This window comes from Dermacentor silvarum, chromosome 6 (assembly GCF_013339745.2).
Source record: "Dermacentor silvarum isolate Dsil-2018 chromosome 6, BIME_Dsil_1.4, whole genome shotgun sequence".
NCBI classification, from domain to species: Eukaryota; Metazoa; Arthropoda; class Arachnida; order Ixodida; family Ixodidae; genus Dermacentor; species Dermacentor silvarum.
The window spans coordinates 154644120-154663477 of NC_051159.1; the positions used below are offsets into that span (position 1 = coordinate 154644120).

At 43.6% G+C, this 19358-nt stretch overlaps 1 protein-coding gene across 1 annotated transcript in view; it reads right to left on the minus strand.

The window, feature by feature from the left end:
- Nucleotides 1-19358, minus strand: part of LOC119456277 (atrial natriuretic peptide receptor 1) — a 292422-nt gene that overhangs the window by 30684 nt on the left and 242380 nt on the right. The window contains exon 14 of the mRNA XM_037717955.2: nt 18333-18501. Coding sequence (XP_037573883.1) covers nt 18333-18501 — 169 coding nt within the window. The remainder of the gene's footprint in view (nt 1-18332; nt 18502-19358) is intronic.

Consider the following 19358-nt stretch of genomic DNA (forward strand, 5'->3'; position numbering starts at 1 on the left):
CTAATAAACAATCATGATCATCATCATCCACAACAACAACAGCGTACGGTGCCACGGGTCAAGGGATGTGAGATGTGCGCCACGTATTCAGGATACCTCTTCGGTACACGTTATGGCGTCTCCTCGCAAGGTACGATTCGCTGCTGAAGAAGCGAATCGTAGAGCTACGTGCGCGGCTACAACCAGGCTTTATCGGGCTCAGCAGATTGCTGTGCAGAGAGCATTAGAAGCCGCAGCTCGCAGTCGACGCCGGGGGGACAGTTAAGATCGTTCTCGTCAAAACGAGGCGAAGAGACTTTTCCGCGAAGACTCTGTTGTGCGTGGTGCCTAAATTAGAGCTACGCTTGAGCCGCTCCACCAGCTTATATCTTCACACATAGACTGTGCTGCGTGTGCCGCGCAGACCTGTGACTTTTTGTATGCATACATGTATACATGTATGCAAGACAGGGGTAATTGGAGATCGCAGGGAGACGCCTTCGTCGTGCAGTGGACATAAATAAAATCTGATGATGATGACATGTATACTTTCGGTTTCTAAGAGAACTTATACCTAAAGCATCAGGAGTCCTTATAGCCATGTGATAGCACACGCTCGCATACTTGCCACTACGCGCATCCGAATCGCCAGTAATTACACTATCAAGTAACATGTTGCAATGCTGCTGCCATGAGGGAACGCTGCCGAAATCATGTGTCCTAAATCACCAATAAAATGTGCACTAATGCGCTTCGTAAAGTAAATGCCCCAGGTTGTTCTCCCTTTTCTCCATAGATAATACCCAAATGACATGAGATTAAGAGGTAAACGGGGTGGGAAAAGCAGCGAGGTTAACAAGAAAAGATTCTGGTGTGCTACCCTGTACTAGGGGAAGGCTAAGGGGTAACGAAAGACGGAAAGAATAGCGGAGAGAAAAAAAAATGTGGTTGATCCCTCTTATATAGGAATCGGTATAGAACACGAAAGTGAAACGTGTCTTCACAGAAGTAGTGTAATGTTTATTGCACATTGATATATAATGTCTATTGGTGTTTTGTGGCTAAAGCGCCCTTAGGCGTTGATGCACCCACGCTGACGCCTGGTGGCACGTCTCCTCCATCGCGACTACCAACGTCGATGACCATGAGCAACCGTCGTGCATATGGAAGCTGCACTACGCTGCACACGCTAGCACAACGCGAAAGACGAAGCACGTAACTGACACACTAATACAACGCGCAAGACAAAGCACGTAACTGAATCGTCACCGAGTCAAATCAGCGCGTACAGCGCGTCGTAATTGCAGCCTCCGTGATCAACTTCAGAAACATTTTCAGAGCTAATTGCGGAGGCCACGCTCCGCTGTGCTGAGTACGGTGAACGCCACCTAGGTGGCGTTGGTAGTGCTTCTTGATGCCAGCGTCCCTTCGAATGCTGGCATCGAGGCGTCGTAGTGCTGAGACCACCGAAGCGTTCACTGTCGGTGCGCGTTAGTGTCATAATGCAGTACTTCTCTTTTATTGCGATAGCAATTATATGGACACTCAAAAGAAGATTTCTGCCGTCGGCGTCGCCGTCGCCGTCGCCGTCGCCGTGAGGTTCCGTATGACGTCAATGGAGATGAAATCGTGACCGCGCGCCGCCGAACGCTGTATGTGCGAGTGAAAGGGCACGAGGGGCGCGCTCTTTCACGGGGAGTGAACGCACGGCGGAGAACAAACGCGCGTTCCGCGCCGTGCTTGCTTAAGGGCTGCAGAAGTAGGCGTCTCTTTCCTCCTTTACAATCACCATATATGTGGAGCAAACGCGCCTTCTTCCGATGCGCGAGAGGCCCTGGGGGAGGGAAGGAAGGGGGAGGGAAGGGAGGCGACGTTTAGCTGCGGCACCAAGTGCCTATTTATATCAGAGGCTCCGGCAACAGTCACCAACGCCGCACGCATTTGAGCGAACGCGGGCAAAACGCCGACGGCGTCGACAACAGTTCTGCGCGTTGCCGGTGCTGCTGCATGTCCAAGTTTATACAGCTGATAAAGCTAATATCATTACTCCGTATAGCTCTCTACAAATTTGCTATCGCAATTGATGCTTCACCTTTCAGGTGAAACTGCGACAACTTTTCTGCTCGTAGGCGGCGGCACCGCCCCGAGCAAGAGCGCGGGTACACGGAGGAGTGTTAGATATATAAGGCGCGTCTGTGTAGCTCTCTGCAAATGCGTTTGTGGCGCAATGGGTTAAACGCTCGGCGATCTATCGTCGCGGACCGAGAGGTCGTGGGTTCGATTTCCAAATTTTGCATGTTTGTGGAACTTTTTCTTCTGGTTTCTTTCTTTGTATTATGTTCGTGTACATTGTAAGCTGACGTATTTCCGTGCCGGAAATACGTCAGTGAAATCTTGGTGGACCCCGGCATAAAACACTTTCGTGTTAAAAAAAGTCACAGTTTCGCCCTAAGGGCGAAGCAATGAATGCGATAGCAACACAGCAATGTCATACGAAGTAAGGTGAGCGGCTTTGGTAGCAACAACACGCAGAACTGTTGTCGACGCCATCGGCGTTTTGCCCGCGTTGCTCAAAATGCGTGCGGCGTTGGTGACTGTTGCTGGAGCCTCTGATATAAATAGGCACTTGGTGCCGCAGCTAAACGTCGCCTCCCTTCCCTCCCCCTCCCCCACGGCCTCTCGCGCGTCCGAAGAAGGCGCGTTTGCTCTACATAAATGGTGATTGTAAAGGAGAAAAGAGACGCCTACTTCTGCAGCCCTTAAGCGAGCACGGCGCAGAACGCGCGTTTGTTCTCCGCCGTGCGTTCACTCCCCGTGAAAGACGCGCCCCTCGCGCCCTTTCACTCGCACATACAGCGTTCGGCGCGCGGCGCTGAGCCGTGCTCCCTCAAGGGCTGCAGAAGATAGCGCCAACCTTTCCCTTTCCCTCAAGAACCACTTATCATCGGCGACGATTTCATCTCCAAATGACGTCATACGGAACCTCACGGCGACGGCGACGGCGACGGCGACGCCGACGGCAGAAATCTGCTTTTGAGTGTCCATATAATTGCTATCGCAATAAAAACAACGCCTAAGCACTCCGTACCAGCCAAGCTGAAACGTTCGGCCCCGGTGTTTAGCAGTGGGTTAATCCCGATGATGTATTCAAGCGTTTCTCAATTATTGGTTACATATTTGTGTCTTTAGTGGAACGCAAGCGGCAATGGCGGGCGGATGCTGCTAACCACGACGCCGTGCTAACTCGAGATATCGAACGCATGCGACAACATCGAGCCGAGGAGGAGGCGTTGCGGGCAGAGCAGCGTCAACGTGGCAATGGCGGGAACGCGCTCGCCGGAGTTAACGCTCACTTTCGGCGGGAGTTTCTCGAGCGGCACTTTGGCTTCGGCTGCGACGAAACGTCCACGTTGAAATCGCAAAGTGGAACGCAAGCGCCAGTGGCGGGCGGACGCTGCTAACCACGACGCCGACCTATACTCCGTTTCATACATCAGGTGCAACGCTGTGGAGGCTAGAGATACTTTTTTCAGTGGCTGCGTTCGCCCTTAGAAATAGTTCGGTGTTTATTGACCGATTTTTGTTAAAATTTTCTTTATGTAAGTTTAGTTCTGAATGGAAAAATGAATTTACCCTTAGAAACAAACAAACCATGTACTTATACCGCTGCTAACACGTTGTTTTAGATCAATTTGCTTTTCCTTGTTCTTTATTTTTGCAGCTCGTCGCGGCAGCCTCACGTGCAAGCTGGCGTGAACAAACGCAGCTGGCGCGCACTGAAGCATAGACGGAACGCGGGGAGTGATACATTTTGGTGAACGTACTTCTTGCGTAGCTTCCACAGCGTTGCACCTGATGTATGAAACGGAGTATAACTCTAGATATCGAACGCATGCGACAACCGCGAGCCGAGGAACCGGCGTAGCCGGTAGAGCAGGTACGACGCAGAGAACAACGTCACTAAAGGCGCTGCCAATGGCGCGCACGTTTGGGTGCGACGCAAAGAACGACGTAACTGACGGCGCAGGCAATGGCGACGTTAAGAGAAACGTGGAACGAACGGTTTTTCGTTTTGCCTAGCCATATACAGCTTTCGCTGTAAAATCAGTCACCAAAAATGTATAACAAGTAAAGTGAATAACAATTGCGCTAAATATAAAAAGGTTAGGCCACACTATCGCATATATACACGTGGAAAACGGCTGCGTCGAAACGGGTGATGGACACAATCGCCGGCGCCTTTTCCGGAGCAGCATTCACGTAATAGCTTGCTCTCCCCTGGGATCATCGCGGTTGGCATCACCACATCCCTAAAGCGGCTGACAACCAGGTCGCTGGAACGCGCAACCGGACGTCGGTTTGGTAGGACCAGAGAAGTACAGAGGGACATGTGTCGATATACCAAAGAGTACAGAAGTGCTAAGCTCGGATTTAGCAAAGCGTCTGAAAACCTGTGCTATAGCGAATAAATTGCATCGGATATGGTCAAGCGTTTGGGTAGATTTGGGTCAAGCCTAGTGTAGATTTCGGGTAGTGGCAAACCAGACCCCTAGGTCTGCCTATGGATGCGAGAAGTCCCTTAATAAAGCTTCGTTGTGTTAGACGTGTCCCGGGGAAAAGCGGCAGGAGGAGATGGTTTAATTAACAGCCGATTTCATAAACGATGGAGCGGATATTATGCTTGAGAAGCTTGCGGGAATTTTACGCAATGCCTCAAGACTTGCGTATACCAAGTGCGCCAGAGAGCTGGAAGAATTCCAAGATTATACTATTTGTCACAAGGGAGACGTGAAAGAACGGAACAATCATAGGCCCCTAGTTTGCTTTCAGTGTTTTATAAGATATTCACCAAAACAATCTTCACTAGAATCAGCGCAACACTTGATTTCAATCAACCAAGAGAAAAGGCTGGCTACAGCAATTGGTATTTACAATGAATCCCATCCATGTCATCAATCAGGTAAATGCCAAATCTGTGGAGCGCAATCAACCTCTTTATATGGCTTTCATAAGTTGTAAAAAGGCATTTGATTCAACAGAGATATCAGCCACCATGGATGCATTGCCTAATCAAGGAGCACAGGAGGCATGCGCGTACGTTAATATCTTGGGAAATATCTACAACGATTCTACAGCTACCTTGGTTCTTCACAATGAAAAGCAGAAAATTGCCCATCAAGAAAGAGGTCAGGCAAGGAGAGACAATCTCTCCAATGCTATTCACTCCATGCTTAGAAGAAGTATTCAAGCTATTAGACTGTGAAGGCTTTAGGAGTGAGGATCAACGACGAATATCTCACCAACCTTCGGTCTGCAGATGACGTCCTGTTCAGCAACAATGGGGATGAATTACAAATTATTGAGGACCTTAACAAAGTGTAAGATTGGAGTGGAAGATTAATATGCAGAAAACAAAGGTAATGTTCAATAGCCTGGTAAGGGACAAAGAATTCAGGATCGCCAGTCAGCCTCTAAAGTCGGTAAAGGAGCACGTTTATCTAGGTCAATTACCCACAGGGGATCCTGATCATGAGAAGAAAATTTACAGAAGAATAAAATTGGGTTGGAGTGCATGCGGCAGGCATTGCCAAATACTGACTGGGAGCTTGCTGATGTCGTTGAAGAGAAAAGTGTTCAATCATTGCATTCTACCGGTGCTAACATATGGGGCAGAAACTTGGAGGTCAACAAAGAAGCTCGAGAACGAGTTAGGGATGGAACGATAAATTTTAGGCGTAGCGTTAAGAGCCACGATCAAAACGGTGTGGGTCAGAGAGCAAACGGGGATAGCCGATATCCTAGTTGACATTAGGAGAAAAAGATACACCCTATACGCTATACGCATTAGGGTTATCTACACTCTAAAAAAAAAAAGGAGTGACCCTTGCTCCTTTAAAGGAGGAACGGCGATGTCCCCTATGTTCGTCTTTAAATGGAGGAACTTTCCTCCCTCATGGCTGGGAGCAACTGTTACTCCCTTTCCAAAACCAACATGGCCGACTCCAGGCAAGTGAAGCCAGCAACACGACTATAGGCTTAACAACTAGGATTGAAGCTACTGGGGGCGCCAATACAAGGCTTCGAGATTCGCACGCACTGAGCAATGGTCTCGGAGGCTACAGGAAATAAAAGAATTAAAAAAATTGTATGTACAAAAAGATTTTTCCCACACGCCAAACATGTGTGAACGTATATAATATTGTGACCCACATTTTTATATAACATTTTATTAATTATCATAGATTATAATATCACACATAATTAATAGAGCTCACACGATTGTCATATACAATTAGAGCAGTATTGAACTGTACACATACGCATTCAATTCATAGAACACTTGAGAATCAACTACACACGCACATAGTCCGTTTATATAATACACATGGTCACATCAACAAGCATACATAGGTATTTTACACACAGACGTAATCATGAACAGATTTATTGACACAACAATTCATAGAGCACGAACAGAACCAACACGCACACATTCACATATGACGACACGTTTCGCCTTTTTTTTTTTTACATGCTTTGTGTACTTGCGTACGATGTTATATAGGCACGAAATGCAACCCCCCAATTGTGCCGGAATGCAAATCAGTTTTCTGCTAAGTTAAACAATTGCTGGTAACACAAACCTAAACGTATTAGGTGTTATGACAGGTACAGGCAATGCACACAGACCTTTTAATATAAAGATGCAGAATTTTGAACGGTTTAATTACAGGGTTTTAACGTAGTCCCGTGGCTACCGCGTTGCGACGCTAGCCACCCTACTGCTGGGCTCGAGGACGTGACGGCCGCTTTTAGGCAGAAAGTAAAAGCGCTCGTACAGTGCATTGGCTGCACGTTTAAGAACCTCGAAAATACATTACAGAATTTATTTCTACGCTAAACCTTTTTGACTCGCAACATAGTTGGGCGCAACACGACTAGTTATTATTCATGTATCACGGAGGCCACCACAGCCTCACTAGTGTGCAGGTGGCGCCGTTGTCATTCCTCCTCTACAACGTGTTTTGAGGCAACAACAACAACAACAACGTGCTTGTTGGATGTGCGAGCTGCTTCGCTGCTGCTACGATCCGATTGATCGTGTGTTTTTGTGTTTGCGGTAATGAAATGTGACGTAGTTAGCTTCAATAATAGTGCGAGAAGATAGCTTGTGTCTTGCTGCAAACTCGCCTTATGCGTGGCGCGCCAGGCAAATGTGGACCAACGATTTTCGTACCGGGTAGTGCGTTGCCTTTGTGTCATGGTTGTGGAAAGTTGGGAGCATGTCGCAAAGAAAGCATGCGAATTATTAGCGTGCCTGAGCTCGTCCACTACGCAGCGGCATGTATGCTGCGACAGCGCCTCCTTTATTTTTAGAAAAATAGAGGAGGCGCTGGCTGGGACTAACATCGTCGATGCAGCACCGGCAACTTGGAGAGCGCTTTTCAACCAGGTCATACCATTCGAAAGGTAAGTAATCGTGCTTGCTAACTACACTCGCATTGTGCGTGCTCCTCGTGTGTGCACAGAGTGCGTGAGCGTAGGAAATGGTACTCCCACGACAACAGTAATACCTGTGCTGATGCTTGCTGAGTGCCGGTTGGCAGAATTTAGTTATGCGAGTTTATTGCCTCAATGCGAAATTGAAAATCTTGATAAGCGTCTTCTTCCGATAAGAAATATTACGTTCGGAAATAATCATGATTATCATGTGCACCTGTGCTTTTCTGCTGAAGTTGCATAATAGCGACCCATGTGCTTCACCGATTCTTACTGCAATCCCGTTTCCTCGCTTATAAATGCTTCGACGTCGTAAATAATCTCTGCTTATGTGGTTTTCGGTTTACAAGCAGTTTATGAGAAAAAAATCACAGCTTGCTACTAGTACAGCTTACTTTTTAAGACAAGGTGTGTTGACATAACTTATACGCAACTAAACATGATGGGAAAGTTGCTTATGAAAGAAAAAAGAAATGAATTGTTATGTAAAGAAACATTTGTTTGTGATGTGCTGCTCCTGCGTGTGTTGAAAGTTTTACTGAGATGAAGGGGCCCTATTATCATGTGCACTATTGCCACCCTGCACTAGTGCAAACATTGTTTTCGTGACTATTTTTAGGTGCTCCTCGCATGTGTTCACCATGTGACAGCTTTAATGGGCTACTGCTATAAGTTAACACAACTTATTTTGTAGTGGCGAGGCTGTGACCACATAACGGAGGGGACTCCTTGGCTATGGCTGCCGTGGTGCAACGTGTAATCTGGATGGTCGAGTCAGGTATGTATGAAGTGTACGTGTTCCAAATAGGATCTCGGTATCATTCGTCGATAAGTTAGTCAACGTATTACTCAACACAGCTTACTAAATTGACTAAATATTTATGCAACTTGCTGCTTATTTGTGTTCATAGCTGTTATGCGCACATTATCATGTTCTATAAGAAAACTAGACCCAACATGTTGTGATGAGTATTTTTTCTTTCAACAATCACTTGGCTGCGATTAACATTTCATTTTTGCTAAGTACACGGTGTGTTCATTACTTTTTATTTTGGTTTCATTGTTCTGAAACTGTTTTTCATGCTGTAGCTTTTATTTCCGATTTTCATCTGTGTATGCTACACGCTCGTGCAGTATCTGCGTATGTAAGAATTCAAAGTGTAGTGGGCCAAATTTCTCACAGGTCTAAGCACACGGCGTGCTTAGCATTATTTAACATTTGCAATTATTGGTCTTGTTCCCAGAATAAATGCCACTGGAAATGTACATTCGACGAGCTTGGAACTTCTTGAAATGATACATGAAGGCCAGTATTCACTGTGCGTAGCTACTACAGTAGTGAGGTGTTTTCTTGTAAGCTTGCTATTTTATTTTATATTCATGGCAAGCTATTCCGATGCATGCAAGTAGGCATTCTAGCAGTTGCGAGTCTGTCCAGTTACATTGTTTTTCACTTTACGTCAATACAGCATAGACCGCAGAGTTAGCTGGTAAATAGTTCAGTGTATTGATACTGTCTCATTAAAGAAGCACACTACTTCGCACATAGTGCTTAAATGTCTGCTTGCTCTTGTGGCATTTGCTGGTTATTGCAATGTTGCTCATCAAATGCATTTGATTTCAACATGACCACACAGAACATTCTGATTGACACTAGTGCAATTTTAATAGTGATAATCAACCAGCCAAGGCTTAATTCTACAGCTTTCAAGAATTATTTCTAATACTTTGGGTTCCTTTCCATGTGTTCTGTTTCATCCTTTGTTTCATCAGCACAGTGGGCAGTCCTTTAAAATTATTCATTCTACTTGGCGCTGTTCAGGTAGAAAATGTTAACCAGCAAGTCCAAATTATAATGCTATCGGTAAGACTTCTATTACTGGGTGGATGAATACAAAGTGCTATATGTAATTGTAAAAGTATTTTTGACAAAAATACTGGTGTCTAGAACAAGCACCATATACACTGCAACTCTTATAGTGTTAAGTTGGGTAGGCAAGTATCTATGCTAAGTATACTTTCGCATATACTTTCTACATATTAGCTGGTATTTTAGCTACATGAAAGAGCGTATGTTGTGACCGCTGAAGTCAAATTTATTATTGATGTGCCTGCCTGTTTTTGTTGTGCACTTACTGCTGTGGTGTCTTAAGCATTGTAGCCATGTGACAACTGAAGTATTGCAACAATGTGTAAGCTAGCTTGCACCTACTATTGCTACAGTATGCCAACAGATACATATCACCATATTTGTGCATTTTCTGAGAACCAGCTGTGTTGGCTATGTGCAATTTGTAGTATCCTTATGAGTTTGCCGGTCAGTTCACGTAACTTTTGATGACATAATTTACAGAGAGGGAAGGGAAACCGTACAACATGGATGCTGTTAAAAAGGGACTTTTTATTTTGATGGAAGGATTCAAAATAACAATAAAACTGGATGTGTGCTTATATCTTGCGCAAGTCCTATCAGAGGGAAGGCGGAAGTTGTAATACAAAGGCATAAAATCACGATAAACAGCATTTGCATTAAAAAAGGTGGATAAGCACAGACTAATTTCGTTCCCTTGTCATCAAGAAAGGGTGCTTTTTCATGCATTGATAACGGGGCTGGCTCACACGTCTCGTTTGTGTGGTATGCCTCACTGATTTCTCTTGGCACTCTTTCCCCGTTTTTGAAAACCGATAAACAATCTTAATCCGGCCTGAAGCCCTATCATGACAATGCACGGCCATGTCGAGCGAGCATACTGGCCTTTCGAGTGAAATGTGATGATTAACGTGTTCTCCTGGATGCATGTTGAGGCACCAGCCGGCCAGTCTGTCCCATGTACATTCGACCAAATATACAGATGATCAAAGGAATAGACCACACTTGCACTGACGGACACAAGACAAATTTGGTGGTATCTCTAACTAAGCAAGCCTCGCTTGCCTGGGTGCCTTTCTCACTTCACCTGTGGGCTGCTATGCACAACAGTCCACAAGTGAATTGAGAAAGGGGAGCAGGCAAGCGAGGTTTGCTTGGTTAAGGATACCACCAAATTTGTCTAGTGTGCGTGGCAGTGTGCTGTATTCCTTTCACAGGTGGTCAAATGTATACAGCACAGACTGGCTGTTATCTAAATACGTGCCAAATAAATCATCACATTTCACTCGAAAGCCAGTATGCTCGCTCAACATGGCCGTGCATTGTCATAATAGGGCTTCAGGTCGGATTAAGATTGTTCATCTGTTTTCACAAACGGGGAAAGAGTGCCAAGAGAAATCAGTGAGGCATGCCACATAAATGATACGTGTAAGCCAGCCCCGTTATCAACGCATGAAAAAGCAACCTTTCTTGATGACAAGCGAACAAAATTAGTCTGTGCTTATCCACCTTTTTTAATGCAAATACTGTTTATTGTGATTTTATGCCTTTTTATTACAACTTCTGCCTTGCCTCTGATAGGACTTGCACAAGATATGAGCACACATCCAGTTTTATTGTTATTTTGAATCCTTCCATCAAAATAAAAAGTCCCTTTTTAACAGCATTCATGTTGTACTGTTTCCCTTCCCTCTCTGTAAATTATGTCATCAAAAGTTACGTGAACTGACCGGCAAACTCATAAGGATACTACAAATTGCACATAGCCAACACAGCTGGTTCTCAGAAAACGCACAAATATGGTGATAGGTATCTGTTGGCATACTGTAGCAATATAGGTGCAAGCTAGCTTACACATTGTTGCAATACTTCAGTTGTCACATGGCTACAATGCTTAATACACCACAGCAGTAAGTGCACAACAAAAACAGGCAGGCACATCAATCATAAATTTGACTTCAGCAGTCACAACATACGCTCTTTCATGTAGCTAAAACACTAGCTAATATGTAGAAAGTATATGCACAAGTATACTTAGCATAGGTACTTGCCTACCCAACTTAACACTATAAGAGTTGCAGTGCATATGGTGCTTGTTCTAGACACCGGTATTTTTGTCAAAAATACTTTTACAATTACATATAGCACTTTGAATTCATCCACCCAGTAATAGAAGTCTTACTGATAGCATTATAATTTGGACTTGCTGGTTAACATTTTCTACCTGAACAGCGCCAAGTAGAATGAATAATTTTAAAGGACTGCCCACTGTGCTGATGAAACAAAGGATGAAACAGAACACATGGAAAGGAACCCAAAGTATTAGAAATAATTCTTGAAAGCTGTAGAATTAAGCCTTGGCTGGTTGATTATCACTATTAAAATTGCACTAGTGTCAATCAGAATGTTCTGTGTGGTCATGTTGAAATCAAATGCATTTGATGAGCAACATTGGGGGGGGGGGCAATAACCAGCAAATGCCATAAGAGCAAGCAGACATTTAAGCACTATGTGCGAAGTAGTGTGTTTCTTTAATGAGACAGTATCAATACGCTGAACTATCTACCAGCTAACTCTGTGGTCTATGCTGTATTGACGTAAAGTGAAAAACAATGTAACTAGACAGACTCGCAACTGCTACAATGCCTACTTGCATGCATCGGAATAGCTTGCCATGAATATAAAATAAAATAGCAAGCTTACTAGAAAACACCTCACTGGTGTAGTTGCTGCAGCACAGTGAATACTGGCTTTCATGTATCATTTCAAGAAGTTCCAAGCTCGTCAAATGTGCATTTGCCAGTGGTATTTATTCTGGGAACAAGACAAATAATTGTAAATATGTTAAACAATGCTAAGCACGCCGTGCGCTTAGACCTGTGACAAATTTGGCCCACTACACTTAGATACTGCACGAGCGTGTAGCATAAAGAGATGAAAATCGGAAATAAAAGCTACAGCATGAAAAACAGTTTCAAAACAATGAAACCAAAATAAAAAGTAATGAAAACACTGTGTACTTAGCAAAAATGAAATGTTAATAGCAGCCAAGCGATTGTTGAAAAAAAAATACTCATCACAACATGTTGGGTCTAGTTTTCTTATAGAACGTGATAATGTGTGCAAAACAGCTATGAACACAAATAAGCAGCAAGTTGCATAAATATTTAGTCAATTTAGTAAGCTGTGTTGAGTAATATGTCGACTAACTTATCAACGAATGATACTGAGATCCTACTATTTGGAACACATACACTTCATATATACCTGACTCGACCATCCAGATTACACGTTGCACCATGGCGGCCATAGCCAAGGAGTCCCCTCTGTTATGTGTTGACTTATAGCAGTAGCCCATTAAAGCTGTCACATGGTGAATACATGCGAGGAGCACCTAAAAATAGTCACGAAAACAATGTTTGCGCTAGTGCAGGGTGGCAACAGTGCACATGATAATAGGGCCCCTTCATCTCAGTAAAATTTTCAACACATGCAGGAGCAGCACATCACAAACAAATGTTTCTTTACATAACAATTCATTTCTTTTTTCTTTCATAAGCAACTTTCGCGTCATGTTTAGTTGCGTATAAGTTATGTCAACACGCCTTGTCTTAAAAAGTAAGCTGTACTAGTAGCAAGCTGTGATTTTTTTCTCATAAACTGCTTGTAAACCGAAAACCTCATAAGCAGAGATTATTTACGACGTCGAAGCATTTATAAGCGAGGAAACGGGATTGCAGTAAGAATCGGTGAAGCACATGGGTCGCTATTATGCAACTTCAGCAGAAAAGCACAGGTGCACATGATAATCATGATTATTTCCGAACGTAATATTTCTCATCGGAAGAAGACGCTTATCAAGATTTTCAATGTTGCATTGAGGCAACAAACTTGCATAACTAAATTCTGCCAACCGGCACTCAGCAAGCATCAGCACAGGTATTACTGTTGTCGTGGGAGTACCATTTCCTACGCTCACGCACTCTGTGCACACACGAGGAGCACGCACAATGCGAGTGTAGTTAGCAAGCACGATTACTTACCTTTCGAATGGTACGACCCAGTTGAAAAGCGCTCTCCTAGTTGCCGGTGCTGCGTCGACGATGTCACTCCCAGCCAGCGCCTCCTCTATTTTTCTAAAAATAAAGGAGGCACTGTCCCAGCATACATGCGTATAGATGTTGAGACAAAAAGAACCATTGAACAATCTATATCGTACATTATAGTTTAGCATAGAAAGAAATTCTATAATGTATTTTCGAGGTTCTTAAACGTGCATCCAATGCACTATACAAGCGTTTTTACTTTCCGCTTAAATGCGGCCGTCACGTCCTCAGTGCCTGAAGGCGAGAAGCTAAATATCACTGAAGTGGAACGTTTCAGAAGACGTCCTCAGTTGTTAGCCGTATTTCTGCGTATTATGTGGAATAGAGAATTGCGTGGCATCATTTCGCCGTTACTTCGCCTACAAGAAGCACGTGTATCGCTTTCACACAAAGGCCGCTGGCATTAGCGCTGATGAGCATACACCTGACTTTGGCTGTGGTGAAATAACTGGAGAAAATGCATCGTTACTGATGCCTCAACTTCATCAGATACAAACAGTGATGACACTGCTTCGAACTTTGACTTCATTGCGACAATCAGGGAAGCAGATAGCTATGTTCTACATCAGAATCATGGAAAAGTTGCAGCTACCGTTGAGTACCACAGATGAAATTTTCACCCTTGTGAAAGCCCTCATTCATGATGTCATAGAAGGGATGTTCAAAAAAACTGCAAAGCTCCTAGAGGAAAAAATGTGGCACCGTGCACAATAGAAAACCTGGCATGCCAACTGAATGCTGCGGATATTGTTAATATATTTTCCGACTTGACAAGTACTCACATGAGAAAAAAAATACATTTCGGAGCACTTTATTTACACTGAAGCTACTCAGATGCCACTGCAGACTGGCAGTTACAAAGACTTTACATGTTATATTTCTATCTCTAAACTGTCAACAAATTTCCTGAAATGCGAGGACTTGCTAGAATGCATTTCACAGTCTGTGTCAAAATCGCAAGATGTGCTCTATGACTTTGCTGATGGCAATGCATTCAGTCAGTACCGTCAGCTTGCACAGGATGCCAGTCATAGCACTGTATTTCTGCTTTTGTACACTGATGAGCTGGAGCTTGTAAACCCTCTAGGTGGTGCTGCTGGACGGCACAAAATTTTACCAGTTAACTTTTCTATTTTGAATCTGCATCCTCGGCATCGGTCAAAACTCAGTGCCATTCACTTGCTTCTAGTTATGGAGTACCGTGTCATGCTACGGCATGGCCTGGCCTAAGTGCTACTGCCACTCGTGCAGGACCTAAATTTAATATAAAAGAATGGAGGGGGCACTGGCAGTCTGCACTTTAATGTTGTGACTGTGGCATTCTCTGGAGATAACCTCTCAATGCACCTCTTGGCAGGTCTCCAGTGCTGCTTTAGCAGCGGCACAGTCTGCCATTACTGCTTAGCTCAGCACAGACAATTGCGGATGCTGCATAATTTGGATGACTGTATCGAGAGGACAAGTGCAGCACACAAGAGCCACCTTAAAGCATTCACACTTGACCCAGCTATAAATGGGCCCTTGTACGGCATTACAAATGTATCGCCATTGCAAGGCCTTGAAAAGTTTGATGTCACTGAACAATTACCTCCTGATGCCATGCATGACATACTTGAAGGGGGTATTGACTGTGTTCTTCCCCACGTTTTGGAAGATTTAGTTGCTGACGGAGTGATCCGCAAGCAGGACCTTGGAAAAAAATTGTCCTTCAAGTATGGCTTTCATGACAAAAAGGCCATACCTCCTGCCATTAGGGACACATTTCGTAGTGGCAAAGCCTTAGGGGATCAGCAAGCCAAAAATGGTGCCTCTTTCGGCTGCTTCCCCAAATATATGCAGAGTACATTCCTGAAGGCAACCCTCATTGCATGGTGTACTTGGCATTCAGGCATCCCAAAGCCACTGAGAAACCAGCACTCTTCAAAGTTCACTTTCATGTAGGCACAAAAAGGCACTTAAAAGCGGATCCTAACGGCATATACTTCTGTTGGCATTTATATGTCACAGGCACCTTCCCTTCAGGATGCTCAATGGCTGGCTTTCGCATCGTTTCTGCACATTGAAAAAATGGCTATTTCGCCCCTGTTTTGCTTATTTGTCAAGATATAACTTCTCAACAATGCTTTGATGCACACATGCCGAAACCCATCTTTTCTTATGGCTGCTGGTGACATTGAACACGGGTTGACGAGGTGGAACGCATAGAAATGCATGTGGTGCATTGTTGAAGGCTGTGGTTTGTCATGGCCCCTTTTGGTGCCGCATGCTTTCTATTTATGTGCCATATTGCCTGCATCTTCGAGTGTTACAGATGGATAATAGTCACCACGGTCGATTTTATTTGTAAGGCAAGTTACAATAAAGAATTGCTATGTATTGATTTGCAGACATCAACTGTGCCACTGTACGTATTACTAGTTGGCTTTGCATACAATGTTGTAGAAGTGTACTTTTTTGTTTTTTTGCTTCTGGAAGAACCATAATGTATTTGATCAGACTATTGTGATGCCTTAATGAAACTGTGGCAGACACCTGCTTATTTCTTCCACAGAGTCTTAAAACAGTTTCTTGCTCAGGTAGTGTGCTTTTGTTCATCATAGTATATTTGTTTTTACTTTTGTTATATGTTAATTACATTACTTTCGTTTTTAATCATTGTAGTGCGATTATTTAAAAATCATTGGATGGCAGTACTTTTGAATTGTGCAGATTTATTATGTTATTAGCTAGTAAAAGGTGACAGACTCTTAAATGGCAATTTGGGTGTGTTGATAATTTATTACAAGCAGTAGATGTATAACACAACTACGTATAGGCTTTTAAGGACTGGCACGGCAAAGTAAGGCTGATAATTATGTGGACTAGTGGGAAAGAGGGATTTCATGAAGGAGTAGCTAAAAACTAATTCAGGACAACGATTCGAAAGCATTTTTGATGCATAACACCTAATGCTCGTGACCTCTGAACATGCAACATCTCACCTGTAAAGCTTGCCAGTTTGGCTGACAACACGTTAAGTTTGCTTTCGTTTGAAAGCAATTTTAAATTAAGATAGTGACGGAGGCAAGAGTAAATAAATGCACACTTTATTACAGCATGGCAAGATTGCTTTATTATCACACACCTTTGCCAGCAATCTCGGTAATTTTTAAGCAGTCAAGATTGGTGGCATTCAACAACATTGATGGAAATTCATGAAACAATTAATTATTGCAAGACATCACAACAAAGCAGCAAACACAACAAAATCGGCAATTGTGTCATTTATGGTTGGCTCTGGCGTCTGTATTCATTTTCAGAAGCCATGCAGGCTATAGAAGCAATTAAGTCGCGTCTTTTGATGTGCTGAACTTCCACTTCGATGATGTACATATAAAGGTCCAGTGCTTGTTCCAGTTAGCCATGTATTCTAAAAGGAATAAAAAATTGAATTGTGAAAATGTCATTCTCAAATGCAGTAACGCATGACACTGAAAAAAGTGGACAAAGTTTTTTTCAAACCGAATATGATGTAGCATGGTGCATAAAAAACAAATCAGATCACTTGGCCTTTGTTTTGAACCACGTAAACAACATATAGTTAAATAGCTGTAGAATAATATGTTACAATTTGCATATAAACTTGACAAGAGACTACAGTTGCTTTCAAATTCCGCCCCCACCGCAATCGGCCACAGGAACCGGAGTCGAAGCCGCGACCATAAGGAAATAAAGCACCATAGCCACTGCGGCTATAAATTTCAGTGGCGATCGATTTCGGGATACTATCGGTCACTTTCTGCACAGCTTTCATTACACGTACGCGTTTCCACATATTTGTTTTTTGTTAACGCAACTTAATAGGCACTTTCGCACTAATAATAATCGCACGACAGCCGCATGTACCGCGAGAATAAAGAAAAGAAATATCCTTAAGCATTATCCCCTACATGAGCAAGAAGATCTAGATTACCAATACATTTTAAGGTCTTGCTTGCATCTCGGTGCAGTAAATACTGTCTAACAGGACTGCGTCTAAAATGTATATAGCCTATTGCTGAGAGCAATTCGTATGCGCATACCAATGATCGAGAATAAAATAACTTGCCTGTTTTGCGATCAACCTTCCTCCACCGACGTTCATGATATCGCATGCGCATCGTTGCGCGATGAAGTATCCACGCAGCACATTGAAGGCACTCAAACACAATCAGTGGGTGAAGTGATCGCCTATGGTGCTCGTAGAGATGGAACCGATCGGTCGCAGCCGATGAAATCGCAATGCGCTACACGGGATCACGGCGCAACTCATTTTCAGGTCCCGGGGTGCTCGCGCTAAGGGAGGAAAGTTCCTCCATTTACGATTGCCGCAAGAGGGCGCAGCGCGTGAACCTTGCTCGAAGGAGGAACTCGCTGGCTTGAAGGAGGAACAGAGCCCGTTGCTCCATTCTCACTCCCTTTTTTTTTAGAGTGTATCCTAATGCGTATAGCGTAGATAACTACCGGTGGACAACTTGAGTTACAGAATGAGTGCCAAGGGAAGGGAAGTGCAGTTGAGGACGGCAGAAAATCAGGTGGGGTGATGAAATTAGGAAACTTGCAGGCGCAAGTTGGAATCAGCTAGCGCAAGAACAGGGATTATTAGAGATCTTTGGCATAGGCCTTCGTCCTGCAGTGGACATAAAAATAGGTTGTTGATGGTGATGTGTTTGACTTATGAGTTGCTCGCATTCGAATACATATTTTTGTTGCTTCATAATATTACTGCTTTCGTAAAAAAGTTTACAATTACGTTAGCAAAAAGATGCTTGAGGGCTGAATGTCCGCACAGGGAGCTGAGGGTGCATGCACTGGCAGTACAAAAACGCAATATAACTCTCTCGGTTGCTTCTACTTACTTGTTCAGCTTTCTAATAAGCGGTTTCAAAGCCTGAAAGTCGGGTCTCTCATTTGGGTCTCCAGCCCAGCACTTTGTGATAAGTTGTCGAACTTCGTCTGGGCAATCGACTTCGTCGAACACAGGTCGGAAAAGTGGCTTCGATTCAGATATAACTTGTTCCACGATCTCTGGGGGGAGAGAAATAGTTTTTTTGCAAGTTAGATGAGGGCAATTGAGAGACAAAACATATTGTACTGGATGTGTACTTATGGCAGACTACTAATGTATGTATGTATGTATATATATATATATATATATATATATATATATATATATATATATATATATATGCACTTCTTGCTTCTTCTAACACGTTTTGGCCTCATAATGGCGTAGCTCGCGCACGTATGCTATTGGAACAATGTATACATATGCGCTCTTTTTTGCAGCAGATAATTTATAGACATATATGCAGTTGGCTCTAATTCCTAGGAACAATATGAACTTCTTTGATTTAGCATTTTTCAATTACTAAAACACGACTAGATTTTCTGATAAAAACAACTATCAATTTTTGCGCGTGAAGTACTGCCCACAAAGCATGCTTTCCTCGGTAGAAGCTCGAGCGAAACAGTGCACCTGCACAAGGCTAATTTAATACATTGGAGAGGCAAGAGGAGGACCAGTGACGTGACCAAACGTGATAGATATCATGTGCCATCACACTACTATATTATTGGCGCAATAAACAATCACGTAATTTTGACTCTTAAACACAGGCGCTGCTGTACCATCTGAAGCCTTATGAACGTAAAGACTTGTCGATCGCGGAGAGGAGTGTGCGGTAGCATGCGTTTGCGCCGTCTAATGTAGGTCGATGAGTGGAGGGAATTTTCAGCAAGTTGTGCCAAGGTCCCCACATATGACATAGACATCAGAAGTTTATTTACTACATAAGCACACTACTGTAAATAAATGCAGGGGATGTCAAGATAAAAGATGCATAGTGGCAGTTTGACTGACACCACCCCCAGTCGCGTTGCCT